Here is a 27,161-nt window from a genome sequence, read left to right on the forward strand (position 1 = left end):
CCTGCTTCCTGCAGAGGCTGTGAAGACATTATCCCTCAAATACTGGAGGCCTGCTCCAGTGTTGAGGGGTCTTCCGCCTTTGTGTTTCAAACCTCTGAGGGTGTCAAAGATCTCGCCCTTTGTCCTGTATGTGTTCAGATAGAACTGGACGGCTGGATCTCTGCTGTACTGAACCACTGAGACACGGTCTTTGTTATCATCCACACTGAGTGTCTCTACAACTCTTTGGACAAAGTCTCTCATAGCTGGGAATCCAGTACTAGTACCATCAGATCCGTCCAACAAGAACACAAAATCTCTTCCCTTTCGCTGTTTCTCCACTATGGAACATAAGAAATGGGACATGTTAAGGTCATAGCGTAATTAGGTTTCCGTTTGAAAGTCTACCAATGAAAGCTAACCTCAACTTTTAGGACTGACTCTGTCAAAGTTTGGACAACTGTCATATCAAAGTGGCACTGGTTGGCCTTACGTAGGTGAAATGCACTCTAACATGGTTCAATTTGCCTCCTTAACTGATCTTGGATTGTAAAATTTGGTAAATTTCTTACCGGTTACTGCTGGTGTCACTGGCGTGGCCCTCACTAGCATTGTGCTCATTACAGAGGAGAGCTGTTCTTGGACACTGGGGAGCTCAGTGAACTCAGTCACTGATAGAGCGAGACTAGGGTCAGAGGATATCTTCTGCAGCTCATTAATGTCAGAGCTGCTTGTTCCAATGCCAATTACAAAGACACCCTGCTGTTTGAGAGCAGAGGCTGGGGTATCTACATTGTCAAAAGACTTTCCACCATTTAGCAGGATCAACATTTGTGGAACACCTTGCTGGCGCCTACTCCCAGAGGAGCTTGTAAACACGTTGTCCTTAATGTACTGGAGGGCTGCCCCGGTGTTGAGGGGTCTGCCTCCTCTGTATCTCAGCCCCCTGACCGAATCCACAATATCCTCTCTGGTGGTGTATGTGTTCAGATAGAAATGGACCTCTGCATCTCTGCTGTACTGGACCACAGAGACACGGTCTTTGTTTTCTCCCACATTCAGTTTCTCCACCACTCTCTCAACAAAATCACGCATGGCAGGGAAGCCATTCCTTGTGCCATCAGAACCATCCAGAAGGAATACAATATCCTTTTTGGCACTGTCAACTGAGAACAGATAGAACGGGAACAAATTTAAAACTTTGCAAGGTTAGACAAGTCAGGTAGCCCTTCAGGCAAGAGGCTGTGCTAGTTAACATACCAAGTACAGTAGGTGACTCTGGGGTGATGTCAATAACCACCTCCTCCACAGAGGACTGAAGCTGCTGTTGGACACTAGGAAGGTCAGTGAAATCAGGCACAGACAGAGCGTAACTTGGATCGTGGGCTATCTTCCGCAGTTCTGTGTTATTAGAGCTCCTGGTTCCAATGGCAAAGATCAAGACACCCATCTTTTTCAGAGCAGAGGCTGGTGCATCAACACGGTCAAAAGACCTTCCACCACTTAGCAATATTAGCACCTGTGGAACTCCTTCCAGGCGCCTGCTGCCTGCAGAGGCTGTGAAGACATTATCCCTCAAATACTGGAGGGCTGCTCCAGTGTTGAGGGGTCTTCCGCCTTTGTGTTTCAAACCTCTGAGGGTGTCAAAGATCTCGCCCTTTGTCCTGTATGTGTTCAGATAGAACTGGACGGCTGGATCTCTGCTGTACTGAACCACTGAGACACGGTCTTTGTTGTCATCCACACTGAGTGTCTCTACAACTCTTTGGACAAAGTCTCTCATAGCTGGGAATCCAGTTTTAGTACCATCAGATCCGTCCAACAAGAACACAAAATCTCTTCCCTTTGGCTGTTTCTCCACTATGGAACAGAAGAAATGGGACATGTTAAGGTCATAGCGTCATTAGGTTTCCGTTTGAAAGTCTACCAATGAAAGCTAACCTCAACATTTAGGACTGACTCTGTCAAAGTTTGGACAACTGTCATATCAAAGTGGCACTGGCTGACCTTAAGTAGGTGAAATGCACTCTAACATGGTTCAATTTGCCTCCTAAACTGATCTTTGAATGTAAAATTTGGTCAATTTCTTACCGGTTACTGCTGGTGTCACTGGCGTGGCCCTCACTAGCACTGTGCTCATTACAGAGGAGAGCTGTTCTTGGACACTGGGGAGCTCAGTGAACTCAGTCACTGATAGAGCGAGACTAGGGTCAGAGGATATCTTCTGCAGCTCATTAATGTCAGAGCTGCTTGTTCCAATGCCAATTACAAAGACACCCTGCTGTTTGAGAGCAGAGGCTGGGGTATCTACGTTGTCATAAGACCTTCCACCATTTAGCAGGATCAACATTTGTGGAACACCTTGCTGGCGCCTACTTCCAGAGGAGCTTGTAAACACGTTTTCCCTGACGTACTGGAGGGCTGCCCCGGTGTTGAGGGGTCTGCCTCCTCTGTGTCTCAGCCCCCTGACCGAATCCACAATATCCTCTCTCTTGGTGTATGTGTTCAGATAGAAATGGACCTCTGCATCTCTGCTGTACTGGACCACAGAGACACGGTCTTTGTTTTCTCCCACATTCAGTTTCTCCACCACTCTCTCAACAAAATCACGCATAGCAGGGAAGCCATTCCTTGTGCCATCAGAACCATCCAGAAGGAATACAATATCCTTTTTGGCACTGTCAACTGAGAACAGATAGAACGGGAACAAATTTAAAACTTTGCAAGGTTAGACAAGTCAGGTAGCCCTTCAGGCAAGAGGCTGTGCTAGTTAACATACCGAGTACAGTTGGTGACTCTGGGATGATGTCAATAACCACTTCCTCCACAGAGGACTGAAGCTGCTGTTGGACACTGGGAAGGTCAGTGAATTCAGGCACAGACAGAGCGTAACTTGGATCGTGGGCTATCTTCCGCAGTTCTGTGTTATTAGAGCTCCTGGTTCCAATGGCAAAGATCAAGACACCCATCTTTTTCAGAGCAGAAGCTGGTGCATCAACACTGTCAAAAGACCTTCCACCACTTAGCAATATTAGCACCTGTGGAACTCCTTCCAGGCGCCTGCTGCCTACAGAGGCTGTGAAGACATTATCCCTCAAATACTGGAGGGCTGCTCCAGTGTTGAGAGGTCTTCCGCCTTTGTGTTTTAAACCTCTGAGGGTGTCAAAGATCTCGCCCTTTGTCCTGTATGTGTTCAGATAGAACTGGACGGCTGGATCTCTGCTGTACTGAACCACTGAGACACGGTCTTTGTTGTCATCCACACTGAGTGTCTCTACAACTCTTTGGACAAAGTCTCTCATAGCTGGGAATCCAGTACTAGTACCATCAGATCCGTCCAACAAGAACACAAAATCTCTTCCCTTTGGCTGTTTCTCCACTATGGAACATAAGAAATGGGACATGTTAAGGTCATAGCGTAATTAGGTTTCTGTTTGAAAGTCTACCAATGAAAGCTAACGTCAACTTTTAGGACTGACTCTGTCAAAGTTTGGACAACTGTCATATCAAAGTGGCACTGGCTGACCTTAAGTAGGTGAAATGCAATCATACATGGTTTAATTTGCCTCCTAAACTGATCTTGGAATGTAAAATTTTGTCAATTTCTTACCGGTTACTGCTGGTGTCACTGGCGTGGCCCTCACTAGCATTGTGCTCATTGCAGAGGAGAGCTGTTCTTGGACACTGGGGAGCTCAGTGAACTCAGTCACTGATAGAGCGAGACTAGGGTCAGAGGATATCTTCTGCAGCTCATTAATGTCAGAGCTGCTTGTTCCAATGCCAATTACAAAGACACCCTGCTGTTTGAGAGCAGAGGCTGGGGTATCTACGTTGTCATAAGACCTTCCACCATTTAGCAGGATCAACATTTGTGGAACACCTTGCTGGCGCCTACTTCCAGAGGAGCTTGTAAACACGTTGTCCCTGACGTACTGGAGGGCTGCCCCAGTGTTGAGGGGTCTGCCTCCTCTGTATCTCAGCCCCCTGACCGAATCCACAATATCCTCTCTGGTGGTGTATGTGTTCAGATAGAAATGGACCTCTGCATCTCTGCTGTACTGGACCACAGAGACACGGTCTTTGTTTTCTCCCACATTCAGTTTCTCCACCACTCTCTCAACAAAATCACGCATGGCAGGGAAGCCATTCCTTGTGCCATCAGAACCATCCAGAAGGAATACAATATCCTTTTTGGCACTGTCAACTGAGAACAGATAGAGCGGGAACAAATTTAAAACTTTGCAAGGTTAGACAAGTCAGGTAGCCCTTCAGGCAAGAGGCTGTGCTAGTAAACATACCAAGTACAGTTGGTGACTCTGGGGTGACGTCAATAACCACATCCTCCACAGAGGACTGAAGCTGCTGTTGGACACTGGGAAGGTCAGTGAATTCAGGCACAGACAGAGCGTAACTTGGATCCTGGGCTATCTTCCGCAGTTCTGTGCTATCAGAGCTCTTGGTTCCAATGGCAAAGATCAAGACACCCATTTTTTTCAGAGCAGAGGCTGGTGCATCAACACTGTCAAAAGACCTTCCACCACTTAGCAATATTAGCACCTGTGGAACTCCTTCCAGGCGCCTGCTTCCTGCAGAGGCTGTGAAGACATTATCCCTCAAATACTGGAGGGCTGCTCCAGTGTTGAGGGGTCTTCCGCCTTTGTGTTTCAAACCTCTGAGGGTGTCAAAGATCTCGCCCTTTGTCCTGTATGTGTTCAGATAGAACTGGACGGCTGGATCTCTGCTGTACTGAACCACTGAGACACGGTCTTTGTTGTCATCCACACTGAGTGTCTCTACAACTCTTTGGACAAAGTCTGTCATAGCTGGGAATCCAGTTCTAGTACCATCAGATCCGTCCAACAAGAACACAAAATCTCTTCCCTTTGGCTGTTTCTCCACTATGGAACATAAGAATTGGGACATGTTAAGGTCATAGCGTAAAAGGTTTCTGTTTGAAAGTCTACCAATGAAAGCTAACCTCAACTTTTAGGACTGACTCTGTCAAAGTTTTTACAACTGTCATATAAAAGTGGCACTGGCTGACCTTAAGTAGGAGAAATGCACTCTAGCATGGTTCAATTTGCCTACTACACTGATCTTGGAATGTAAAAGGTGTTCAATTTCTTACCGGTTACTGCTGGTGTCACGGGCGTGGCCCTCACTAGTACTGTGCTCATTACAGAGGAGAGCTGTTCTTGGACACTGGGGAGCTCAGTGAACTCAGTCACTGATAGAGTGAGACTAGGGTCAGAGGATATCTTCTGCAGCTCATTAATGTCAGAGCTGCTTGTTCCAATGCCAATTACAAAGACACCCTGCTGTTTGAGAGCAGAGGCTGGGGTATCTACGTTGTCAGAAGACTTTCCACCATTTAGCAATATTAGCACCTGTGGAACTCCTTCCAGGCGCCTGCTTCCTGCAGAGGCTGTTAAGACATTATCCCTCAAATACTGGAGGGCTGCTCCAGTGTTGAGGGGTCTTCCGCCTTTGTGTGAGAGCTTTCTGACAGCTGTAAGAACATCTTCCCTCCTCGTGAATGAATTCAAAAAGAATTCAGCTTGTGTCAAATTGCTGAACTGAATCACAGCAACTCTGTCTTTCTTCAGCCCGATTTCAAATCTTTCAATTATGTTGTACAGAAAATCCTGAATTGCTGAAAATGCATTTCTGGTTGAATCGGATCCATCCAAAAGAAAAACTATGTCTCTTCCTTTTTCATCACTTTGCACTGTCAATGAAAATAAATGGGATCGATGAAAATACAGTAGATTTAAAATATCAATCCACCATAGGTTTTTTCATCTGAATGATTATTCAAAAATTCTGACTTCTTACCTCCTTCAGTTTCCTCCTCAACTCCCACTTGATTAAGATGACTCATCAAATTTTGCTGTATACGAGGGAGACTAACAAAGTCAGAAATTGAATAAGTATAATTTCGCTCAGAGGAAATGACTTGCAGTTCAGCTGAATTTGACAATCTTGATCCAACTGCAAAAGTGACAATCCCTGCAGCCTTGAGCATACTTGCTGGGCCACGTGGGGAATCTTTAGATCTTCCACCAGCAAATACAATAAGTATTTGTTTGGCACCTTCATTACGTCGACTCCCTGCATTTGGAACAAAGACATTATCCCGCACAAACTGCAGTGCTTTTCCAATATACTGGGGCCTTCCACCTTTTGGTTTTAGGCTTGTGACATGATTAAAAACCTCCTCTCTTGTATTGTAAGTATTCAAATTGAAATTGAGCTCAGGATTGTTGCTGTATTGTACAACAGCGACTTTATCTTTTCCTTGGTCCAGGTCAAAGCTGTCAACCATTTTTGCAACAAATTCCCGTATAGCAGAGAATCTGCTTCCGACATCATCAGATCCATCAATGAGAAAGACAATGTCTCTAGTCATGCTGGACCTTGAACCTAGAAAACAATCACATGATTATGTAATCATATAATTTGACGGATATGGGATAACCACTGAACTGGAATGTAGTTTGTATGGTTTACACACACAAAAGTATTTAATAATACTTATTGTCACTCACCTACACCAGTGCTGGATGTGCCTTTGTGAGATGCAATGGCTGAGAGCAACTGCTCACTCAAAAGAGGGAAGTCAGACTTCTCCTTGATAAAATACTGTTCCGTTGAACTTTGTGCCAATTGATCCATCTCCTGTCTGTCTGCATTCTTTACCCAGACACTGAAAAGAACAATTCCAGCCTTTCTCAGTCTCTCCACTGGACCAAAGAGGTTGTCTTCTGACTTTCTCCCTCTTAAGAGAATCAGTATCTGTGGGACTCCCTGCCGGGCTCGGCTTCCAGATGAAGCAGACAACACGTTGCTCTTCACATAATCAAGAGCTCCACCGGTGTTCGTGGTGACACCTCCTCTCAGTTTGACATTACTTAAATGACTCATGATGTTGTCTTTCAGTGAGTACGTGTTCAGGTGAAAATCAGCAGTGGGCTCTTTGCTGTACTGAATCAAAGCAACTTGTACTTTGCTGGGACCAATTTCCAATGGCTTTACAAAATCTCTGACAAAGTCCAAAATAGTTTTTTCACTCGCTCGCATTTCATCAGATCCCTCCAAGAGAAAAACAATATCTGCACTCTGAAGATCTAATTTTGCAATTGTGGAAGTGTCTGAAATGGATACAAACAAACATTTTACAACACTACATCTTTACTGTTGAAAGAAACCTTTTTAATATATCTGTGATATATAATAATACAACTTTTAGGTTCACATCTCTAAAATGTTAAAGCTCAATTTAATAGTTCCACTTCTTACCAATAACGGTTGGGAATTCAGTCGTTTCTTGAGTGCCCCTCAAAGTTGCTTCCACTGATGAGTGTATGCTTTGCAGGTTGTTAAAGTTTGTCACAGGGAAATAATGTGCTGGTGTGAAAGAGATGGTTTGCATTTCCAATGTATCAGAATTCTTTGTTCCAAAACTAAAAGTCTTTATTCCATTTTCTTTGAGTGACTGTGCTGGTCCTCTGACATCATCCCCTGATCGGCCACCACTGAACACATACAGATACTGAGGGACTGATTCTGCATGTCTGCCTCCGACTGAAGCAGCAAAGACGTTGTCTCTGACAAAAGTCAGTGCTTTGCCAATATTGAGGGGACGTCCCAACTTGTGCCTCATTGTCCGAATGGAACTGAGCACATCATTCTTGGATGCATAGGAGTTCAAGTAGAAATTGGCTGTGGCATCACGGCTGTATTGTACAAAAGCCACTTGGTCTCTGTTCTCCCTGAGATTTAAACTTTCAACTGTTTTTTCTACAAAAGCTCGAATCTCTTCGAAACCATTTCGTGAGTCATATGATCCATCAACAAGAAAAACAACATCGTTTTTCTTTGAATCTGCAACAAAGATGACAAATTTGGAAACAGAGACAATACGAATTTGTGCAGGTAAGCAGCTCTGATATAGTCAACTATGATTCCTCTTTTAATTTTATTTACTAAACAATGTTTTAAGTGAAAAGGTAGAAACTGTTAATCTTACCAAAATCCTTAGCAGGAGCAGTTTGCTCTGTATTTGGGGAAGCCTCCTTTAACAATGATAATATATCCCGTGCAGCAGAGGGAAGTTCCTCATAATCAGTGACAGAGAGTGAGTATTTGGGTTCATGAGATATTGTTTGAAGCTCTAGGGTGTCTGCATTGGTTGTTCCAATGGTAATTGCCATGACACCAATCTCTCTCAGCATTCTCACTGAGGTTCTTATGTCATCTCCAGATCTTCCACCACTCACAAGTATGAGTATCTGTGGAACTCTCTCCAGGAGTCTACTTCCTGACTCTGGAGTAAAGACATGTTCCCTCACATACTCCAGAGCTGCTCCAATGTTGTGAGGAGAACCACCTTTATGATTTAGACGTCTTACTGCATCAAGCACATCCTCCTCTGCTGAGTAATGTCTCAGGTCAAAATTCATTTGTGCCGTGTTACTATACTGAACCACAGCCACATGATCTTTGTTTGCATCGACGTGTAGGTCTGCCACCACTCTCTGCACAAAGTCTTTAATATCCTGGAAGCCTTGCTGAGAATCATCAGAACCATCAAGCAAAAATACAACATCTCTTCTGCTGGGATCTGTAATCACAGGAGCATTTAAAGAAAATGGTTGATGATCTAATTTGTGATGAAAAGTGCTTTATTTCTGCAAATGTTTAATAATCCTGCATCTATAACTGTCTCTATGAGCCTATAACAGTACTTAAGACCAAATCACAAAGTTTGGTGTGTGTTACTACTTCCAATGAAATGGTCAGAAATGATGAATCTCAAGAAATAGCCAAATAATAATTGTATGTTTCTGCAAGAATTTATTAAAAACAACCTTTTACTGCAAAAGAAGCTAATCTTTTTTTCTTTTGTCTTAATAAACTAACATGTTTTGTTCCCACGGTTCAAATTCACTTCACAGTCCAATGTGTTTGTGATCTGATGGCCAATGGATCCAACAGCCACAAACAGGTACGAGTCCGTAACTGTCTGTAATTCAACCTTAATTGAAATTTAAAATGAATGATCTACATCAGTCAGACAATGCACGGTGCATGCTGTGCCTTGTCTTGTCTTACCATGTGATCCTGGTGTGAGAGCAGGAAGTGCACCCCTCTTGGTAGCAGTAAATATTTGTTGTTCAATTCCTAAAAGATCACTGGAATCTGCTGCAAAGAAAGCCCGACCGGACTCCTGTGAAATAGTCTGAATGTCAAGGATATCTGCGTTCTTTGTCCCGACCACAAACACCATCACGCCAAATCCTTTCAACTGTTCTACCGCATTTCTGACATCATCACTGGAGCGTCCACCAGTGAAGAGAACCAATATCTGAGGAACACCCTGTTGATGTCGACTTCCAGAAGAGGCTGTGAAAACATGATCCTTGACATACTGGAGGGCTGCACCAGTATTGAGGGGTTTGCCTCCTTTATGTCTCAGACTTTGCACTTTGGCCATAACATTTTGCCGAGTTGTGTATGTGTTCAGAAGAAATTCAACAGAAGCTTCCCTGTTGTATTGCACGACTGAGACGCGGTCGTTGCTCTCGTCCACATTGAGTTTCGCTACCATCCTCTCAACAAAGCCAAGCATTGGCTGAAATTCATTTTGCATTTCATCTGAAGAATCCAATAAGAATACAATATCACGCTGAATGGATTCATTTTGGTCTGCAGATCCTTTCACAAACACAAAGATAATGCTCAGTTAGTTTCACATAAAGTTATGATAGATAGACAGATAGATAGATAGATAGATAGATAGATAGATAGATAGATAGATAGATAGATAGATAGATAGATAGATAGATAGATAGATAGATAGATAGATAGATAGATAGATAGATAGATAGATAGATAGATAGATAGATAGAAAGACAGATAGATGGATAGTCTTACCTAATACATTATGTGGTTTTAGTCTTGGCTGCTGTCGAGGCACCCTTCTCACAAATGACACAAGTTGTTGTTGGATGCTCCCAATATCATCAAATTGAGGCACAGAAAAAGCATAGGAAGGATTATGTGCAATCACTTGGAGCTCCAGTATGTCTGCACTTCTGGTGCCAATACAGAAAGGAACAATTTGTCCCTGTTTTAGAGCCACAGCTGCACTTGCAACATCATCTCGAGATCTTCCGCCAGTCAGCAGAATCAATATCTGAGGGATACCTTCTTGATGCCGACTCCCGGAGGAGTCAGTAAAAGCATTTTTTCTCACATACTCTAGAGCTGCGCCTGTGTTGAGTGGACTCCCCCCTTTGTGGGTCAACTCCTGGAGAGCATTGAGGACATCTTCTTTTTCCATGTAAGTGTTTAAATTGAAATGTGTCCGTGGATCGCTGCTATACTGGACCACAGAAACACGATCTTTGTTCTCACCAATACTGAGGGTTTCTACCACTCTTTGCACAACAGTTTTCATTGCTGGGAAATCTCTCTGTGTGCCTTCTGACCCATCCAATAGAAAGACTATGTCTCTCTGTGGGGACTCTAATTCAACTAGAAAAGAACAGGAAAACCTTGTTTAATAACCCGACAATCAGCAGTGTTGCAATAATTACACTTTAGAAGGTTGGTAAAGACAGAGTAATTGTAATGCAAACTAATTACTGCAAGCAAGGTGTTAGATGCCAGAAGAAAGAAAAGAAACTTTGAGGAAAACTACAAGACGCATATTCCTCTTTCACAAATGAAAGATGGAGAAGCTGATAAAAAACGATTTCAGTATTCTGAAATTCTGAGTATTCATCAATGATGTCATTATCATTGGCTCAAGTAAGAGCTTAAGAATAGCTGAAGGAAATGACATTTGATATGTGGCTGTCACAAAAGACTCTCCAAGATATGTAAAGAAAAAGGATGATAGCCGCAAAACAAAAAGCATCATCAGCAAGTGGAGGTAGTTTGAGGAACATGAAACTGATTGACTGGTATGCATCAGAGGAGGATGCAGTTTCATTTCGGTTCAAACTATGAAAGACCTGCAGTAAAGCAGGAGTATGATCCGACCACGAATCACGGACACTTCTTACCTACAACAGTAGGAGGCTCAATTGGTATTTTCGACTGTAGAAATGCAGCAATCTCCGGCTGAATGGACAGAAGTTCACCAAAGACAGGCAGGTTGAAAAGGAATCTGGATGAGAAGGCAATTTTTTGAAGCTCCTGTTGTTTAGCATCTTTCATTCCAATGGCCAAAGATAGAACACCATTTTGTTTTAGGTCTGATGCAGCTCTGGTCACATCATCATTGGATTTGCCTCCAGTAAGTAAAAACAGAATCTGAGGGACATCGTCTAGTCTTCTACTCCCGGATGAATCCGTAAAAACATGGTCTTGCACAAACTGTAGAGCAGCCCCGGTGTTCCGAGGTCTTCCTCCTTTATGGCGAAGACTTCTCACAGCGTAGATGATGGCCTTTTTGGATCTGTGAGTTTTTAGGTCGAAGTAAACTGTCGCGTTGTTGCTATACAATACAACTGCCACTCGAACCTTATCTCCATCAATGTCGAGCTCTTCGGCCGTTCTTCTGATGAATTCTCGAAAAGCAGGAAGTCCGTTTCTGGAGCCATCTGAACCATCAAGGAGAAACACTATGTCCCTCTTTTCGCTCCCTGCATCAACAAGATGATACATGTGCAGAAAGAAAGAAAGAATTCACGGACTGCACGTTAAAGACATTTTTAGACTCATGCTTATTCATGAGCATGAGAAAGTGAGAAGCTCAGACAAAAAGACAAAATCTGAGCCCCAAAAAGAGATGACCTGTAGAACTGCCAAAGAACCATCTTTTAGTCAAAAAGATGTGACACATATTGATCGGTCTTCAAAGGAACATTAAAGAAAATAATTAGAAAGAAGTATAGAAGAAACTTGCAGAGATGTTGAGAGAATACTAATAATAATTTAAAAAAAACATTTCTCAAAAAAGAATACATCTATAAATATCATGCAATTGAATGATGCACCAAATAAGTAATTATTCATCTTATCATCAATTAAAAGTAATACTTAGTAATACTGTCCTCTAATTTTAGGCATGAAATTGGATTCAAGGTGAAATCTTACCTACTAAATCCGAGATTCCAGTCTCGGTTTCCTGAGTTCCTTTGTTTATGTTGAGTGTAGCAACGAGTTGTGATTGGATTGAGGGCAACTTGGAAAAACCAGTGACCTTGTATGTAAAACCAGGTTTGAAGGCAATTGTTTCCAGCTCTGAAAGACTGGCATCTCCCACTCCAACTCCCACTGACACAATTTCATGCTCTTTAAGAGCAAAGGCTGGGCCTCTTACATTATCAGTAGATGGTTTGCTACTTAGAAGAATTAACATTTGGGGAACTCCTTCCAGTCTTCTACTGCCCCTGGAGGAAGTGAAGACACTGTGCCTCACAAACTGGAGAGCTTCCCCAATGTTAAGGCGCCTTCCTCCCCTGTGCCTTAAATTTTCAATGGCATTTAGGATGTCAGTCTTTGTCTTGTGAGAATTTAGATAAAAGCTGACCTTGGGGTTATCAGCAAACTGAACAACAGATACTCTGTCTTGGCCCTCACTGACAGAGATGCTCTCCACTATGCTCTTAATAAAGAGTTTTATATCTGGGAATCCATCTTGTGTGTTATCAGAGCCATCCAGTAGGAACACAAAATCTCTTTTTACAGCATCACTTTGTTCTAAGACATAAATAAGAGACAGTTATCATGATACAGCATAAAAACAGCCATCAAAACAGCAACATGCAAATAGGAATCTAGATTTGTCTTACCTTGCTGCAGGACAACGGTAAGCTGTTCCCTGGGGAGGCTCACGTAGTTATTGAGCTTTTGTGGTACAGTGCTAAGCTGACTGAATTCCTTCACATTGAAGGCAAAGGAAGGGTTGTGTGAAATGTCCTGAATCTGCCTTGGGTCTGCATCCTTGACACCAACACCAAATGGTACGACTCCCTCTGTCTTCAATTGACCAGCAGGCTCCTTCACATTGTCCCTGGACCTGCCTCCAGTCAAAACGATTAGAAACTGAGGGACGTTTTGCTTAGCTCGGCTGCCGTTCGCTTCAGACATGACGGTGTCCTTCATGAATCTTAGAGCAGCGCCTGTGTTGAGACTTCGTCCACCAACGGGTGCCAATGAGTTGACAGCTCTTATCACCTCCTCTTTGTTTTGATAAGTGTTTAGGAAAAAACTTGCGGTTGGCCTCTCACTATGTTGAACCACTGAAATCCTTACCCTGTCTTGCGCAATGTCGAGTGGTTCAATTACTTTAATTATAAAATCCCGGACGTAGGCAAAGTCTGCTCGAACATTGTCTGTGCCGTCAATGAGGAAGGCAACATCCCTTTCCATTCCCTGAACAGTAACTAAGGGAGAACAAAATTAACTGTTACCAAAGAAGCTTTTCATTACAGTTTGATATTCTGACATCACATTCATGTCATTTATCAACATTTATTATATTGAAAGAGACTCACCAGGTTCTTCTGTTTCCTCTATATAGGTCACATCTGTATCGCCAACCACTGTTATCAACTTTGGCATGATGACTTCTGCCATAGCTGGTAAAGTAGAGAAGCTACTGTCATGATAAGCCAAATCTGGAACAAAGGCCACTGATCTCAGGAGGGTTTCATCTGCTTGCCCAGAACTGACCGTGAAGGTCAAAACTCTTTCCAGAGCCGCCTTATCAGCTACGCTCTTGACCTCATCCTGGGATGGACCACCTGTGATCAGAACCAACACCTGCTGGACTCCTTGCTTCCTGCGTGACCCGGCTGAGGCCGAAAACATTTTGGCAAGGGCATGGTTCATGGCAGCTCCTGTATTCAAAACTGAGCCTCCAGTCAGCCTGAGTTGAGAGATTTTATTCACAACATCTTCTCTGTTTTCGTAGCTGTTCAGATAGAATTCAATTCTTGGATCTCTAGCAAACTGCACGAGGCCAATCCGGACCCTTTCAGGGCGTACATCTAACTGGTTGACCACATTGATCATGAAGTCTCTCACATAGGGCCAGTTATTATTGCCGATGTAGTTTGAGCCATCCACAAGGAAGACAATGTCTCTGATCACTCTTTGAGTCTGCACTGTGGTTATCTCCACCACTGAGGAAAAAAGCACAAGAAACAAAGAATCACTCATTTGTAATACGATGTCTCATGTTTAACACCAACTGAGTGTAAATTGCGCTCATCATTTGGTTAATTTTTGGGGAATCCAACTCAACATTTGCTGAAAATCGTCCTGTAGTGTTTTTTGGTGGACATTTATACTTCCATCATTATCATCAGCAAATGTCTACCACTCTGTCAATGCATTGCAAGACATCACCATTGTATAACTTTCAAAAAGCCAATCCTCTAATTGTATCATGGTGCATTTGTTACCAAATTGTTGTTTTGATAAACAAATGGTCCAAAATCTCCCCTATGTGTTCAGTAGGGTTGACTTCAATCAGCAATTTCACAGATCACAGATAATTTACAATTTTAATGGACCAATTTTACATGCTATTAAAATCCTGCATTTGTTTTTCCTTGAAATGTAAGCGATATGATTGGAATACAACACCTGGCTCTGTGGGTACTTCAGTCACAACCACCCCAGCTAGAGTGGAGAGTGCACCAATGATTGGATCTGGGATGGGTGGGCGAAGCAGTCCACGGAAGTCCCTCAGCATGAACACGATGCTCTCAGTGAAGGCAATCTGCTTCAGTTCCTGCTCGTCAGCAGCCTTGGAGCCTGCGGCCAGGGTCAGGACACCCATTTTTTGCAATTCCCTGGCAGGTGTTTCCACACTGTCACTGGACTTTTTACTGGTCAACAGCAGTAAAAGTTGCGGTATCCCCTGTTGAATACGACTGCCCTTCTCGGGGACTATCATTCGGGTTCGCACAAAGTCCAAAGCTGCTCCAATATTGACACTCTGTCCAGGTCTTGGTTTGATGGCGCCCAAGCCGGCAATCAAGGCATCTCTGGATCCATGGGAGTTGAGATCTATCTCGAGGCGAGGGTTATTGCTGAACATGGCCACGCCCACTTGAACATCATCGGGACCAATTGGCATGCGGTCGATAAACCGCTTGATGAATTCGCGCACGGAGTTGATTAGCGTTGCACCCATGGTACTGTCGATGAGGAAAATTATGTCTCGTTTTCCAACTACCAAGACTGAAAAGAAAGGAAGAATTCCACATGAATCAGAATAAAAACAAAGTTTTAGACAATAAATGTTAATAAATCTGTGAATATTGAGTTAAAATATGCTACCAAGGATTTTCTGTCATTAGATCTATATTTTGTATTTGTATTCCATCAATCGGGATGTGTGTTACCTAATACAGACAAACTAGCAAAAAAAAGCGATGCCTTCTACATGTTTGATCATGTAAATGTATTTATTTTATGGATGTTTTTGTATAAACAGTTACTCTTGAAATAAGAACATAAACTCTCCATAATGAATAACCAAACTTAAATGTCTTTTAATTTAAATTTAAAAAATATTTCAGCTCAGAACACAGAGTTCTTTATTCTCACTTGAACTTTTTTTTACCACCCGTCAAATGCTCCAATCACAATTGAAAATAAAGCAATTTAATGTTAAGCACAAACATATCTTACCTTGTACAATAAATTATATGAATTATGAGTTCATGCAATTGATTTATTCCCGTTACAAAACCACAGTGCCCCATCAACATTTACAGAGAAGCTACATACCTTCTGTGAACTCAGTATGAACTATAATGGTGCGCTGGACCACCCCGTTAATGTATGGGAGCAGCTGGTCACCCATGTTTGCCACTGCTCTGAAATCAGGGGCCAACAGGACAAAACTTTTGTCTGTAGCTACTACTTCCAGATCTGCAGTGGCGGTGTCACCAATCGTCACGCCGAACGTGATGACGCCAGCCCTCTTAAGGGCCCGGTCACCAGCACCAGTATCGTCTGTGGATGACCCAGCACTTATAACCACCAGCATCTGGGGCACACCCTCATCTGCCCTGCCCCCAGCTGATTCGCCCAATAGGCTCTCGGCCACTTCCTCCAAGGCAGCCCCAAGGTTAGATTCGTCGCCCCCTGAGTAGGCAAGGCCCTTCACGGCTTCCAGGACTGACGATTTGCTCTCATAGCTATTTAGATAGAACTTTATCTCTGGGTTGGAGTTGTATAGGGCCAAGGCCACCCGAACGGTGTCAATGCCCACATCAAGGCGCTCAATGATTCTCAAAACCAAATCACGCACAAAGGGGAAGTTCGCCGCTCCAACGTTCTGTGATCCATCAATTAAGATTATTAGGTCGGCTGAATCTTGTGCTTTAAGGAGAGAAAGAGAGAACACAACAAAATGGAACTTGTGAAAGCGTTAACATGGTGGGACAGAGAGAAAGAATTAAATCAGAAAACTCGTGCTGGCATGTCAATGTCAAGTGATGTTCAGAGTGAACAAATAATCACAACAACAACAGTGAAAAACACATCATACTGCATGTAGGCTGAACCAGGGAGACTTCCTGAAGTGATGCTGAGCTGTTTTCTTAGGATTGCTGTCAAATGTAATGTGCAACGTAACGGAATTTCTGGCCAATCGCACAATCATTTTGGGATGAGTTTCAAGTGGTGTGGTGCTTTGTATGAACCTCTAAATAAACAATGATGTAAAAGCAATTTTTCGTGGTTATAAGCAGTGTAACAGCTTTGTAACGCAGAGGCAGATTAGCACTCTGGCACAATATGGAACCAATGGAATCAAACATAAATATTGATTGTTACAGTAATTGTGACAAATGGCCAAAGGAAGTTTCACTGTGACTGAAGGACTTGTCCTTCGTATGAGCTCCACTGAGTTCAGCCATCCCATGCAGACTCTTGTTATGGACCTCAGATAAAACGACCGGTCATGACCCTGTGGTCCATCCTTGGTGCTGACAGTTTACTGTACTGGAGAATGTTAATACTGGACTCTTCTTCTTCTCATTCAATATAATGGACATGATTTATAGAAATCTGCGTATAAGAGCATTCTCCAAGTACTTCTTCTGTAGCAGTGTCAAAGATGGATCCAGGCAGGTTCATCACTGTTTCAAATACACAATATTGCATATATATTTCACACAAATAGACATTGTGACTGATTAAGACAAACATACATATGCAAGACATGTAAGCAGTGGGGCTTGGTTAGCTATTGTTAAAAGCTCATTGATTTTGAGTGAGGTCTTTTTAAGAGTATTAATGTTTGAGATCATCCTTTTCATCAAAGAATGTTTTTAATCTGAGATGTTGTTTAATCCATTTTATCATTTTATTCTGCTGCTGTGTCTAAATGTGTCCTCTCACCTACAGCTGTAGAAATGTGTGTCTAAAACCGGGAGTTAGATTATTGCTGATCCAACACAACTTTATTAATTATCAGTTTTAACAGCATCTCGGGGAGAATATTCATAAAGCTTCAAATATGATTTACTGAATCCACATTTGATGTGACCTTACACAGCATATATGTCCCTGGATAACAACGTGAACACTCTAAGATGCAGAAGGTGTTTCAATCACATGCAAGTCTTTCTGTGATTTGTAAAGTATTAGGGGTACAGTGAATGTGCTAAGACGAACCACGTGATGTTAATTCTGCAGGTGGGTAGTGAAAAGTTATTGTGGTTAAAAAAAAACATGTAATAATGTGTTAATGATAAATTCCAGACGTGACCACATATGCAGCATCTCCCGCCTGCACATGTTCACATATTAGTATAGTAGTGACACTGGTCCCATTTCATTACCTGTCCCTCCTCCAGCCACAGGGGCCTCATTTGCCACCGGAGCCCCCCATGACTGGGCCACTGCGCCGCAAAGACCCACTACTAAATCTTGGGTTATGTCCCGCAAGGAGAGGAATGAATCTACACTGAAAACATGAGTGTCATGAGGCCGACTAGCCATCTCCCTGAGCTCCGACTCCACTGCATCCTGAACTCCAACTGCAAACACCTCCACGCCTGCCATCCGCAGGACCTGAGCCGGCTCCAGCACGTCATCCTGGGATCGCCCGTCTGTTAGCACCACCACCACCTGCGCCACGCCTTCAGCAGCACGGCTGCCCGATGCCATGGTCAAGTGTGTACGTATCAAGAATTCCAGGCCCAGGCCAGTGCGGGTTCCCCCACCACGATAAGACATATGCTTGATGTGTGCCAGGACACCCTGTGTTGTTGGGTAGCGGTCGAGCTGGAACTCAGTCTCGGGCCTGGTATTGTACTGCACGAGGGCAAATTTAAACCTGTCCTCTCCAACCTGGTGCAGCGATTGTATCAAGCTGTATAGAAAATGTCTGACATGCTCATAGTTCTCCTTTCCAATACTCCAGGATGAATCCACTAGAAAGTATACATCTGCTGCCAACCCTTGTGCACAATCTTCAAAAGAGAGTGTGTAGAGGACAGAATCAAAGACCAGGGGAAAAGATGCTTCGCGTTTGGTACCAAAACATTGTTTTAGCACCAAAACATGAATTTAACTGTCATGGTTTTACATGAAATTCTAACTTTGACAGAATCATTCTGCTTTGTTTATCAAAAGCATCCGACTGGACTTGGAATTCCGCTTCTGGGATCTCATTTAAATGTTTCTCTCTCACTGAGATAAACCGTTTTTTAAATAACATTTAATATCATCGTATTCAATCTAGTAACTTCACCACCAATGCTCATCGGAGTGAAAAAATACATTCTATACTTTGTACATGTTTTTGTTCATTTAGAATAACCATAAATTCGAACAGGTGTAGATGCAGATTAAATATTTTACCAACACATTCATAACCTACTAAGCTTTGCTGAAAAGAGAGAGAGAGATCCTCTACAAAATGATCACACTGCTGAGATTAACTTGGTTCAACTTACCTTCCTGAGCATCGAGTTTTGGGAGGAATCCTGCGAACAGGACGCCCAGAAGCGCACAGAGCGGTAACAACCGGTGCCGCCTCATCTTCAGAGGAGAGAAGAGGCCACGCCTGTGAAATGAAAAACAACAAAAAACTGCTTTAAGGTTTTCAACTCATATTCACATGGAGTTTGGGCTGTTGGAGCAGTTTGGTTACCTTTTTTTTTACTTGCAGGGATTTTTCCCTTTTGGAATGAAACAATAAACTCACTAATTTAGCCTGACCACAACTTTGCATATTTAGCCAAGAGGGAAAGATTTCATCTTCCACACAACACATAAGAGAAAGATGAGCAATGTAACTGCTGCAGTGTGAAAACAACTGAGTTGCCTATCAAACCATTTCACTACATCACATTATCACCAGGCAGAGGAGAGCTTGTTCCCCTTGTTCAAATTCCAAGATGATGATGAACACGGCAAAAAGGTGCCATTTCCAAACCTGACCTCTTGATTGTTTAAATCCTTATTTTAACCTTATTTTAACCCTTTCATGCCCACAGACTGTTTGACCTGAGGACATCAGTGCAGGCCCGGGAGCCACAGCGGTGGTACTGATCAGAACCACATGTTAAAACAACCTGCCTGTGTGCTGTAGTAATTAACTCTGCTCGGCATGGACTGAACTTTCCACCTCACAAAATAAGTGTTGCCTTGTTGGTCTGCAAAGTCCTGTTTGACAGCAGGAAGGGGGGGGGGGGGGGTTGTATTCATTTCAGATTCTTCAGTAATGTCTCAGGAACTGAAGGGAAGGCGGCCGAGCACTGATCTGACCGTGTTCAGTCAGGGCGTCAAGTTGAGAAAAGAAAACAAACCTTTTGAGTTTAGCTATTTAACCTCAGAGGAAATCTTCCAAATCAAATTAAATTAATAATGTAACCTCAACTGTATTTGCCAGCAGTGAATTGTTTTTAAAACAAAGTTGTTCATTCATGATTTGCGAACAAAAACTGAAGCCAAATCATTCTCAAAGTGTATACACAGACACACACACACACACACACACACACACACACACACATAATCATGATTGTTCCTTAGCCCAGAGAGAAGCGCTGGGGTTGTCGTCACCAATTTCCACTTTCTGTGTCTCAAACTCACACCAGTCCTCACTAAGTCCTGGAGCGCTCACATGCACACACAGCTAATCTGTAACATCTGAGAGCACCTGAGGTGACTCCGTGGCTCCAGCAGCTCGTTAACGCTGCCTGAGCTCGAGAACTCATTTTAACACACTGACGCAAACCGAAAACTGTAAAACTGAAATGTGAGAAAAAACAAATGCCACCCAAATCCACCAAAAACCTCCAGCTGTGATCTGGCAGACGTGTCATTCTGCAATCAGGGTTTCACCAACGCAAATAAACACAGACTTATAAAAGGGATTCAGCGAAGTAAAACGCAGTGAGATGGTAAACACAGCCTGTAAGCGGTGAAATCTTCCCCGTTGGGCTAAATGATGGAAAGTAACGGTTATAAGACGTAGACTCGTTTCCTCTGGGCTCAGGAGGGAGGGACGGAAAGTGGTGTTTGCATCATTTCTCCCAAATGAGTGTTTCTACTTTATTTGAACTGAATGAGCTTTTTCTACAGTGTACAATGTCCCGTTCATCTGTTGTCCGGAGCTTCTTCAATGGAGCATAAAGTCACAGGGAGTTTGTGTAAAGTGGAGAAGATGTTAACGTCATGTTGTGTCTTTAACTCAATGTGTGTGTCTTTAAACACCATATTTAAAGCTGTGGATTGGTTCATTTGTTGCTTTTTCCCCCAAAATAACACACTCCCATACAACCACTGTCCTATGTTTGGCCGCTGAGCAGTTGGAGGTTTAGGATCTTGCTCAAGGGCACCAACCCACACAGAGCCTCAAACCAGCAAACTTCCAGGCATAAGTCTGCTTCTCTTGGTTTATGTTATGCTCCCTGTAGTGCCCCAGTCAATAGAAAAATACAAATATTCTACTATTAAAGGGATTTTTCAACTATGAATCAAGTTCATCATTGCAGTGACTTCAAATGAAAAGAAACAGGGAGGAATTTGTCTCACTCAGTTATTCAGTGGCCAAACTCTACATCCCAGGCTGCACAGGTCTTAATGAACATGAATCTCTTTATGAATAATGAACAGTACTCATGGCTGAAGTTTGTAATGCAACACTACATGTTTGTACTTTGCTGTGTCCAGTGTTTATGCAACAGGAGAATACAAGTCTGCAAGTGGAGGAGTAACAGTGGATTTGTATATGAGTTGTGTGATCAACAACATCATTTTAGGAATGTTGAAAATACAGTTAAAGTCAGAGGGATATAAACAAACAGAAAATGATGGAGGGGGCAGCAGCAGATTTTTGTTGTGGATGAATATCAGTGTCAACCTGTGAACATGAACTGGTCATAAATTCCTTTATTATCTAGATATCCATTGATAATCCCTCACTTATAAAACACACATTTTGCGGAAGCCATTTTAACAAGGTAAGGAAAGGTGAACAGTATATTCTTTGACCAGAATCCACTTTGGCAATGGGAAGTATATTTCCATGACATGCTGTCACCGGCCCCAAATGACCCAGCTCCTTCACTTCAAGGACCTGTAACCTCCCCTGGACAGTGGGGCAGATGTTTGTGTTCTCCACTCGTGCTCACGTGACTCCAGGTCACTCAGAAGCCACTTCTCTGCTACGTGTGCCAGGCCCGGCCGCGCAGTGTGTCCACACCACGGTTTCCCTTCGCCGCCACAGAGGAAAACAGAGCAGCACAGTGGACTCCTGTTTTCCCTCGTTCAAGCATCCTAAACAGCGGCAGCCGGGGGAATTGCACTACAGACTGAAATCAGGATGAAAGTGAGGAAACTGTCTGCTTTAATGAGAACAAACTGAATATCTAACTCACTATCTAAACATGTCAGCAAAGCACAGACTTATGTTGATCTGTGGAACTTTTTGGTATTAACTAACAGCTGAGGTACATTTAAATCAATATCAGGACGGGGGGGGGGGGGGGGGGGGGGGGGGCGTCACAGACAGCAACTTCTTGTGGTGGAAGCAGTTGGACTGAACCAGTGTCATTTAATCCTGAATAACAAATGAATGAAGTTATCAATAATCACCTGATTATTGTAGCTTTAATGTGAAGGTACAATGGGTGACATGCTCACTATTTACTTAGCTCAATCTGCCCTCTAGTGTAAATTACCAATATTGATCAGCAACTTTAAATAATAATTAAGTTCTCAGCTCAAATTCTCAGCACCAAACATCTGACATTCATACATAATTCAATCACTTCATTAATACATTTTTCATTCAGCAAAAAATGTATTACTCTGTCTTTGTATGTTCCTTCTTTCCCAGGCGCAAATAAAAAACTTCACATCTTCAAAATTGTGAAAATTGAGGCACAGTTTCATTTCAAATTAATTCCATTCCAAGTATATGTGATCCTTCCAGACCATTAATCATCAATGTCCCATGGACAAGATCCAAAAGCTTCGGGGGGAATCGGAATGTGTTTGCTGTTACTGACATTTTGGTCTCTGCTTCTGATGGATGGCCATTCAGAAAATCTTTTTAAAACAATATAGGGGATTTAGAAAGCTATTAAACTGTATTAATATAGATCCAACTCAAAGTGCTTCACCCATTTACACACCAACATTAGGAGAGGACCTGGGTTCAGTATCTTGCTCAACGACACCTGGTGGTGTAGACTGGACGAGCCAGGGATCGAACCGCCTACTGCTGAGTGGATGACCGTCTCTGCTCCTGAGCCACAACCGCCCAAACAAACATGAAATCTCCAGGAGCTCCGTGTAGTTTTAGCCTGTTTCCATACATGTGCAACATCATCATCATCATCAATCTGAGTCAAAGATGAGGAGCCATTTTCATCTTTTAGTTTTATCCCTTAAGCTCCACACGCTGGTGTCCATGAGCAAACTGGAGCATGTTGGCAGCTGGACCTCACACACTCATTTATAGAAGACCACACACTAACACGCACACACACTCACACACACACACACACACACACACACACACACACACACACACACACACACACGCACACACAGCAGCACACGCTTCCATCAGATTCACTGACAGATTGTAATATTACTAACTGCACGTTCACCCTCTGCAGGTCAGATCAATCAATCAATCAAGCAAATACCTAAAGCAGATATAATCTATATTTTTTTATATTTGGATCACATGACTACTGAGCCTATCAATGAAAGTAGCCGCCTCCATGGACACGCCCACTGAGAATGAATCAGCAGAACTCTGCAGCCTCCCTCACTTCTCCTCCAGAATCCATCAGCTCATTGATTTGTTTTATTTCATCTGATTCAGTCTCATTAGTCTGGTCAGCTTCGTTCCCACTGAAGAAGCCCCCCCCCCCCCCCCCACCGGGCCTCGTTAAGAAGCCTAATAAAGTTAACGAGGGAGCTGGTGAACATGCTGCAGCAGTTAGTGACCAACGACCCAGAGATCTCCTCCATCAGCTCAACATGGAGTGAATATCAAACGTTCATTCAATTAATGAGTTGTTTTTGTGTGTGCAAGTGGACAAGTGAGACCAGTGAGACAGTAGAGGATGCGGCTGTGGAGCTGCTCCAGGCTGTGAGACGGCTCCACACTGCCCCTCGCTGGCTTCAAGCAGTCAGGGCTTCAAACTCTACCTGAGACTTTCATATAGAAATCCTCTGCATGCAGGAATCTGTTACGTGACTGTTTGGACCCGCGATTTCAGGTGGAAACGCTGCGACGGGTCTGTGAGGCACACGTGAGAGGAAGGTGGATGATGGAGTTTAGAGGGGGGGGGGGGGGGGGGGGGGCTGGGCAGGCGGTTCCACACAGCTGATGTGCATTAGCACATCTGGCACCCAGCAGATGTGTGCTCAAGAACAATGGCCAATAAGTGAAATGGGGCTGAGTTTGAATGTTCAGCTTGACCCTCGTGCAGTATTAGTTATTATAAAAGCAACACATGACAAAACAGCTTGTTGCAAGGAACTCGATATCCATCGTTCACAGCTGAGGGGGATCAGTTAGTAAGATGAGGTCATTTCAGAGACTAGGGTGAACTTTATTTTCTCAATCGAGACCTTGGAACGTTCAGAGCTGGCTCCAAAAACTAACTCTCCCACAAGTACACGGTGCCCTGACCTCCAACCTGTGCATAGTTCTGCAATTGTCTATGGGTTTTTTTTTCTTCTCTGAAACTAGACCTCTGTTTAAAAAAAAAAAAAATCCGTCCTAGCAGACATCTGTGCTGCATCAGGGGGAAAAAAGAAAAGAGCTGGAGCGGGTGAACGGCCATAAAACATACGAATCCTGATTAATGCTGCATCTCCTGAAACCCTGAGAGTCATCGCGGTGGATCTCTGCCAGGAGGAGCTCAGATGTTCCGAGAGGAGCTGCGTTGTCTCGTAGTAAATTATGTGTAAATACTTCAGATAAAACCAAATCTGGAGCGCACACCAAGATTCCATTCTGCTTTTCACCAGGGGCCAAGCTCGTCCCTTCTGGGTCTTAGCAACCGATTTCATGCAAACACAAAACTATGTGGAAGAAGAAGCTCAGGGAGAATTATTAATAAAAGGAAATGTCCACTGTAATTTCATTATGTTGAGACTCAGAAGAATAAAACAACTTAATTTGTGCAGCAAATCCCAGATGCACAGAGTGAAAGATTCCTCTCGCTGCCTGGGAAGCCTTTTAGAAGAGGTGGAAGATTAATGATTTACACCTGGACCATTAAACCCTGCAACCCATCACTAACACACAGTCCATCTTTTTTGCCCACTGGTTTGAAACCCTTCTGGTTCTCCTGGTGCATCTGGCCACTGGTATGGAAAAGACTCTCTTCGCACTTTTCCACTGCTGCACTGGTTTCTGAGGGTGTGGTTCTGGCTCCTGCTGCAGTGGAAACATCTACTCGTCCAGTCACTCCTCTCTGGAGCTCTCGGGTTGCGGGTGTGTGGAGACTTTGCAAATGAAGTGAATGATCGATTGAGTCACTGAAAGACTTTGCACAAGAAGGAGCTACTGAACAATTCAATAATCGATTGTTCTCAGGCTCTACTGGTTGCTGCTCGCATGGAACAAGAGGCACACAGCTCCCACATTGATCTGGGGTCAGATCCCAAGAATGTCAAACACACAGAGTAGCATGGCAAAAACGTATTGAGAGAGAAAAGGAGAGCAGGCACTCCTCTCCACTCACATGCAACATGACATTGCTGAGGACGCCTCCTTCAGCCTGGCTGCAGCTCACCTCCTGCCCTCTCACCACTAAAGTACAGGCTTCAGTCACGCTGCTGAACGCATGCTGTCTCATATTCATGAGCTAGAATCCAAAACCTCTGTGCAACGCTGTAGTTATGACATCCATCATAGGCTCACATGTTATGACTAGAAACGCAGTTGTGAAGTGGGAAAATTCAAGTGTGCAAGAATCTTTCTCTGCAAATTTCTCCGAAATATCAAACTTAGAAACTTACCCTGAGCTGAAGTAGTTGTGCTCCACTTTATTTGTTTTTTGAGAAGAAAGAAAAATCACTTATGTAAAATGCCTGCAAGCTGGACTTGTGGTCATTATCCTCCTGGTAAATTCCCCTCGCTGGCTTTTCCAGCACCTCCCGAGGGACGGTGGCTGAGCGGAGCAGTGATAAGGTCCCTGATTACAGAGGAAGGGGTCCTGAGTGAAGGGGGGGGGAGGGAAACGGCTGAGACAGAAAGAGACAGACACCCTTCCAGTCTCAAACCAGAGGAGCTGTGGTGCTGAGTTCAAGACTGGGATGGGACAAACTTCCAAACTCCTGGAGTGCTGCCACCTCGCTGTTCCTCCTCCCCCTTTCCCTAAAGAAAGGAAAAGAGAGAAAGAGAGGAGGGAGAGAGGAGGAGAGGGCGAGCAGGGGACTTAAAGGAGTAAATGAAAAGCAGACACATCGCCCTGTTTGGTCTGGACATGAGCAGTGGGGAGGATGATGTCACAAACCTGGAGCAGGAGTGATTCCTTACCTTCTCCTACATCGAGCAAAGTCTCCCTCCCCCTCTGACAAGCCGCTGTTCAAGCCTGTAGGTCGTGTTCGACTCCCATTTTGGTTTTAAAGAATCTAAAGAAATTTCCTATTGTTAGACAAATTATTCCGTATCCGTAACACCAGAGTTGAGCAAAAGTATTCACATATAGGACATTATAATTTGATTAATTAGCATGAATTGGCAAAGCAGGTTCATCCTGAAGTTTGTTTGTAAACTACGTCACTTTACATCCCGGTAAACTACGTCAGTTCACATCCCAGTAAACTACGTCAGTTCACATCCCAGTGTCTCGCCAGCTGACAGATATGACGGGTTGTCCGGGGGCCATCTTGGAAACAAGTGTCAGCAAATAAAACGAGTGAACTCTTAAATCTGCCTCACAGGAATGTGGGAGACAGCGTTCTGGCCGAGGTTTGAAGATGTGAACGCTGCTTCAGGAGAAAGACAGAGCCACAAACTTTGCTGTTTATTGCAACTGCAAAATGAAATGCGTCACAGCGAATGTGGCCGAGGACTTGAGTTGATTTTCATTTATTACTGTCTCCTTACAGAGGCCCATTTTGCAGAATAAACAGATTAAATCAGATTAATGTGGAGGCAGCAGATGGAATAAAACACACACACATCTTACTTCTCTGAGGTCCCAGCAAATTATAACGTGTATTCTAAAATGTCAAAGTTCTTTTAAAGACACAATAATTTTTAAAGCTGAGATAGGTTTTATTTGTGTTACTCGACTATTTGGACTTTGCACGAAGGAAATAGCAGCAGCAGGAAGTATTTTCAGTGGAGAGACATCTGATAAAACTACTGTACACATCCTACCCAGCACCGGACAGGGTGTCTCTGCCCTCTGATTGGCTTGCAATCTGCACCCCCCCCCCCTACCCCCCCCGACCCACAAAAGAGAAGATGATGGATGGCAATGAAAACAGCTGTGCATATCTCAGATTGGTGTTATGGTTTATTTGATTTACTGGCAGTTGACCGCTGAGTTTGTGTATATATTTTTTGAATTTACATGTAACATACTTTGAATATAAACAATGAACTACACAATTGTCTGCGTGTCCAGAGACAGGAACTCTCAGCAGCACTTTGGAGGATTCCTGTAGTATTTGTCTGACACTGAGTTAAAACAGACTTCCCTCCC

The 27,161-nt window shown here is 43.4% G+C and overlaps 4 protein-coding genes across 8 annotated transcripts in view; all 4 read right to left on the bottom strand.

The window, feature by feature from the left end:
- The window catches only part of col6a3 (collagen, type VI, alpha 3), a 66,076-nt gene extending 40,246 nt beyond the window's left edge, over positions 1-25,830 (bottom strand). For 2 of the 4 annotated variants that reach the window (XM_053440544.1, XM_053440543.1), the window contains exons 1-7: positions 25,465-25,830; positions 18,921-19,030; positions 17,802-18,434; positions 15,739-16,335; positions 14,587-15,186; positions 13,491-14,120; positions 12,786-13,379 (exon numbers count right to left, since the gene is read on the bottom strand). In XM_053440544.1, the coding sequence (XP_053296519.1) occupies positions 12,786-13,379; positions 13,491-14,120; positions 14,587-15,186; positions 15,739-16,335; positions 17,802-18,434; positions 18,921-19,005 (3,139 nt within the window). In that variant the 5' untranslated portion in view covers positions 19,006-19,030; positions 25,465-25,830. The remainder of the gene's footprint in view (positions 1-12,785; positions 13,380-13,490; positions 14,121-14,586; positions 15,187-15,738; positions 16,336-17,801; positions 18,435-18,920; positions 19,031-25,464) is intronic. The other 2 variants (XM_053440545.1, XM_053440546.1) reach the window with 2 other exon arrangements.
- Positions 7-2,087, bottom strand: LOC128456397 (collagen alpha-3(VI) chain-like). Its single transcript, XM_053440553.1, has 2 exons — positions 1,240-2,087; positions 7-1,145 (listed from the first exon to the last, which is right to left on the bottom strand). Exons 1-2 carry the CDS (start codon positions 1,862-1,864, stop codon positions 499-501), a joined length of 1,272 nt encoding a protein of 423 aa, XP_053296528.1. The 5' UTR covers positions 1,865-2,087; the 3' UTR covers positions 7-498.
- On the bottom strand, positions 2,079-6,388 carry LOC128456399 (collagen alpha-3(VI) chain-like). 2 transcript variants are annotated; one of them, XM_053440556.1, is made up of 4 exons: positions 5,815-6,388; positions 4,278-5,707; positions 2,759-4,183; positions 2,082-2,664 (listed from the first exon to the last, which is right to left on the bottom strand). In XM_053440556.1, exons 1-2 carry the CDS (start codon positions 6,386-6,388, stop codon positions 5,067-5,069), a joined length of 1,215 nt encoding a protein of 404 aa, XP_053296531.1. In that variant the 3' UTR covers positions 2,082-2,664; positions 2,759-4,183; positions 4,278-5,066. The 2 variants fall into 2 exon arrangements, with proteins under 2 accessions (XP_053296530.1, XP_053296531.1); XM_053440555.1 differs by lacking the exon at positions 5,815-6,388 and having other exon boundaries at positions 2,079-2,664; positions 4,278-5,058.
- On the bottom strand, positions 6,519-12,482 carry LOC128456393 (collagen alpha-3(VI) chain). The gene is made up of 7 exons (XM_053440547.1): positions 12,088-12,482; positions 11,052-11,633; positions 9,916-10,518; positions 9,094-9,696; positions 8,009-8,602; positions 7,279-7,863; positions 6,519-7,130 (listed from the first exon to the last, which is right to left on the bottom strand). The coding sequence occupies exons 1-7, from the start codon at positions 12,350-12,352 to the stop codon at positions 6,520-6,522; spliced, it is 3,843 nt and encodes a 1,280-aa protein (XP_053296522.1). The 5' UTR covers positions 12,353-12,482; the 3' UTR covers position 6,519.
- Positions 25,831-27,161: the final 1,331 nt, after the last annotated feature.

This window comes from Pleuronectes platessa, chromosome 14 (assembly GCF_947347685.1).
Source record: "Pleuronectes platessa chromosome 14, fPlePla1.1, whole genome shotgun sequence".
Lineage (NCBI taxonomy): Eukaryota > Metazoa > Chordata > Actinopteri > Pleuronectiformes > Pleuronectidae > Pleuronectes > Pleuronectes platessa.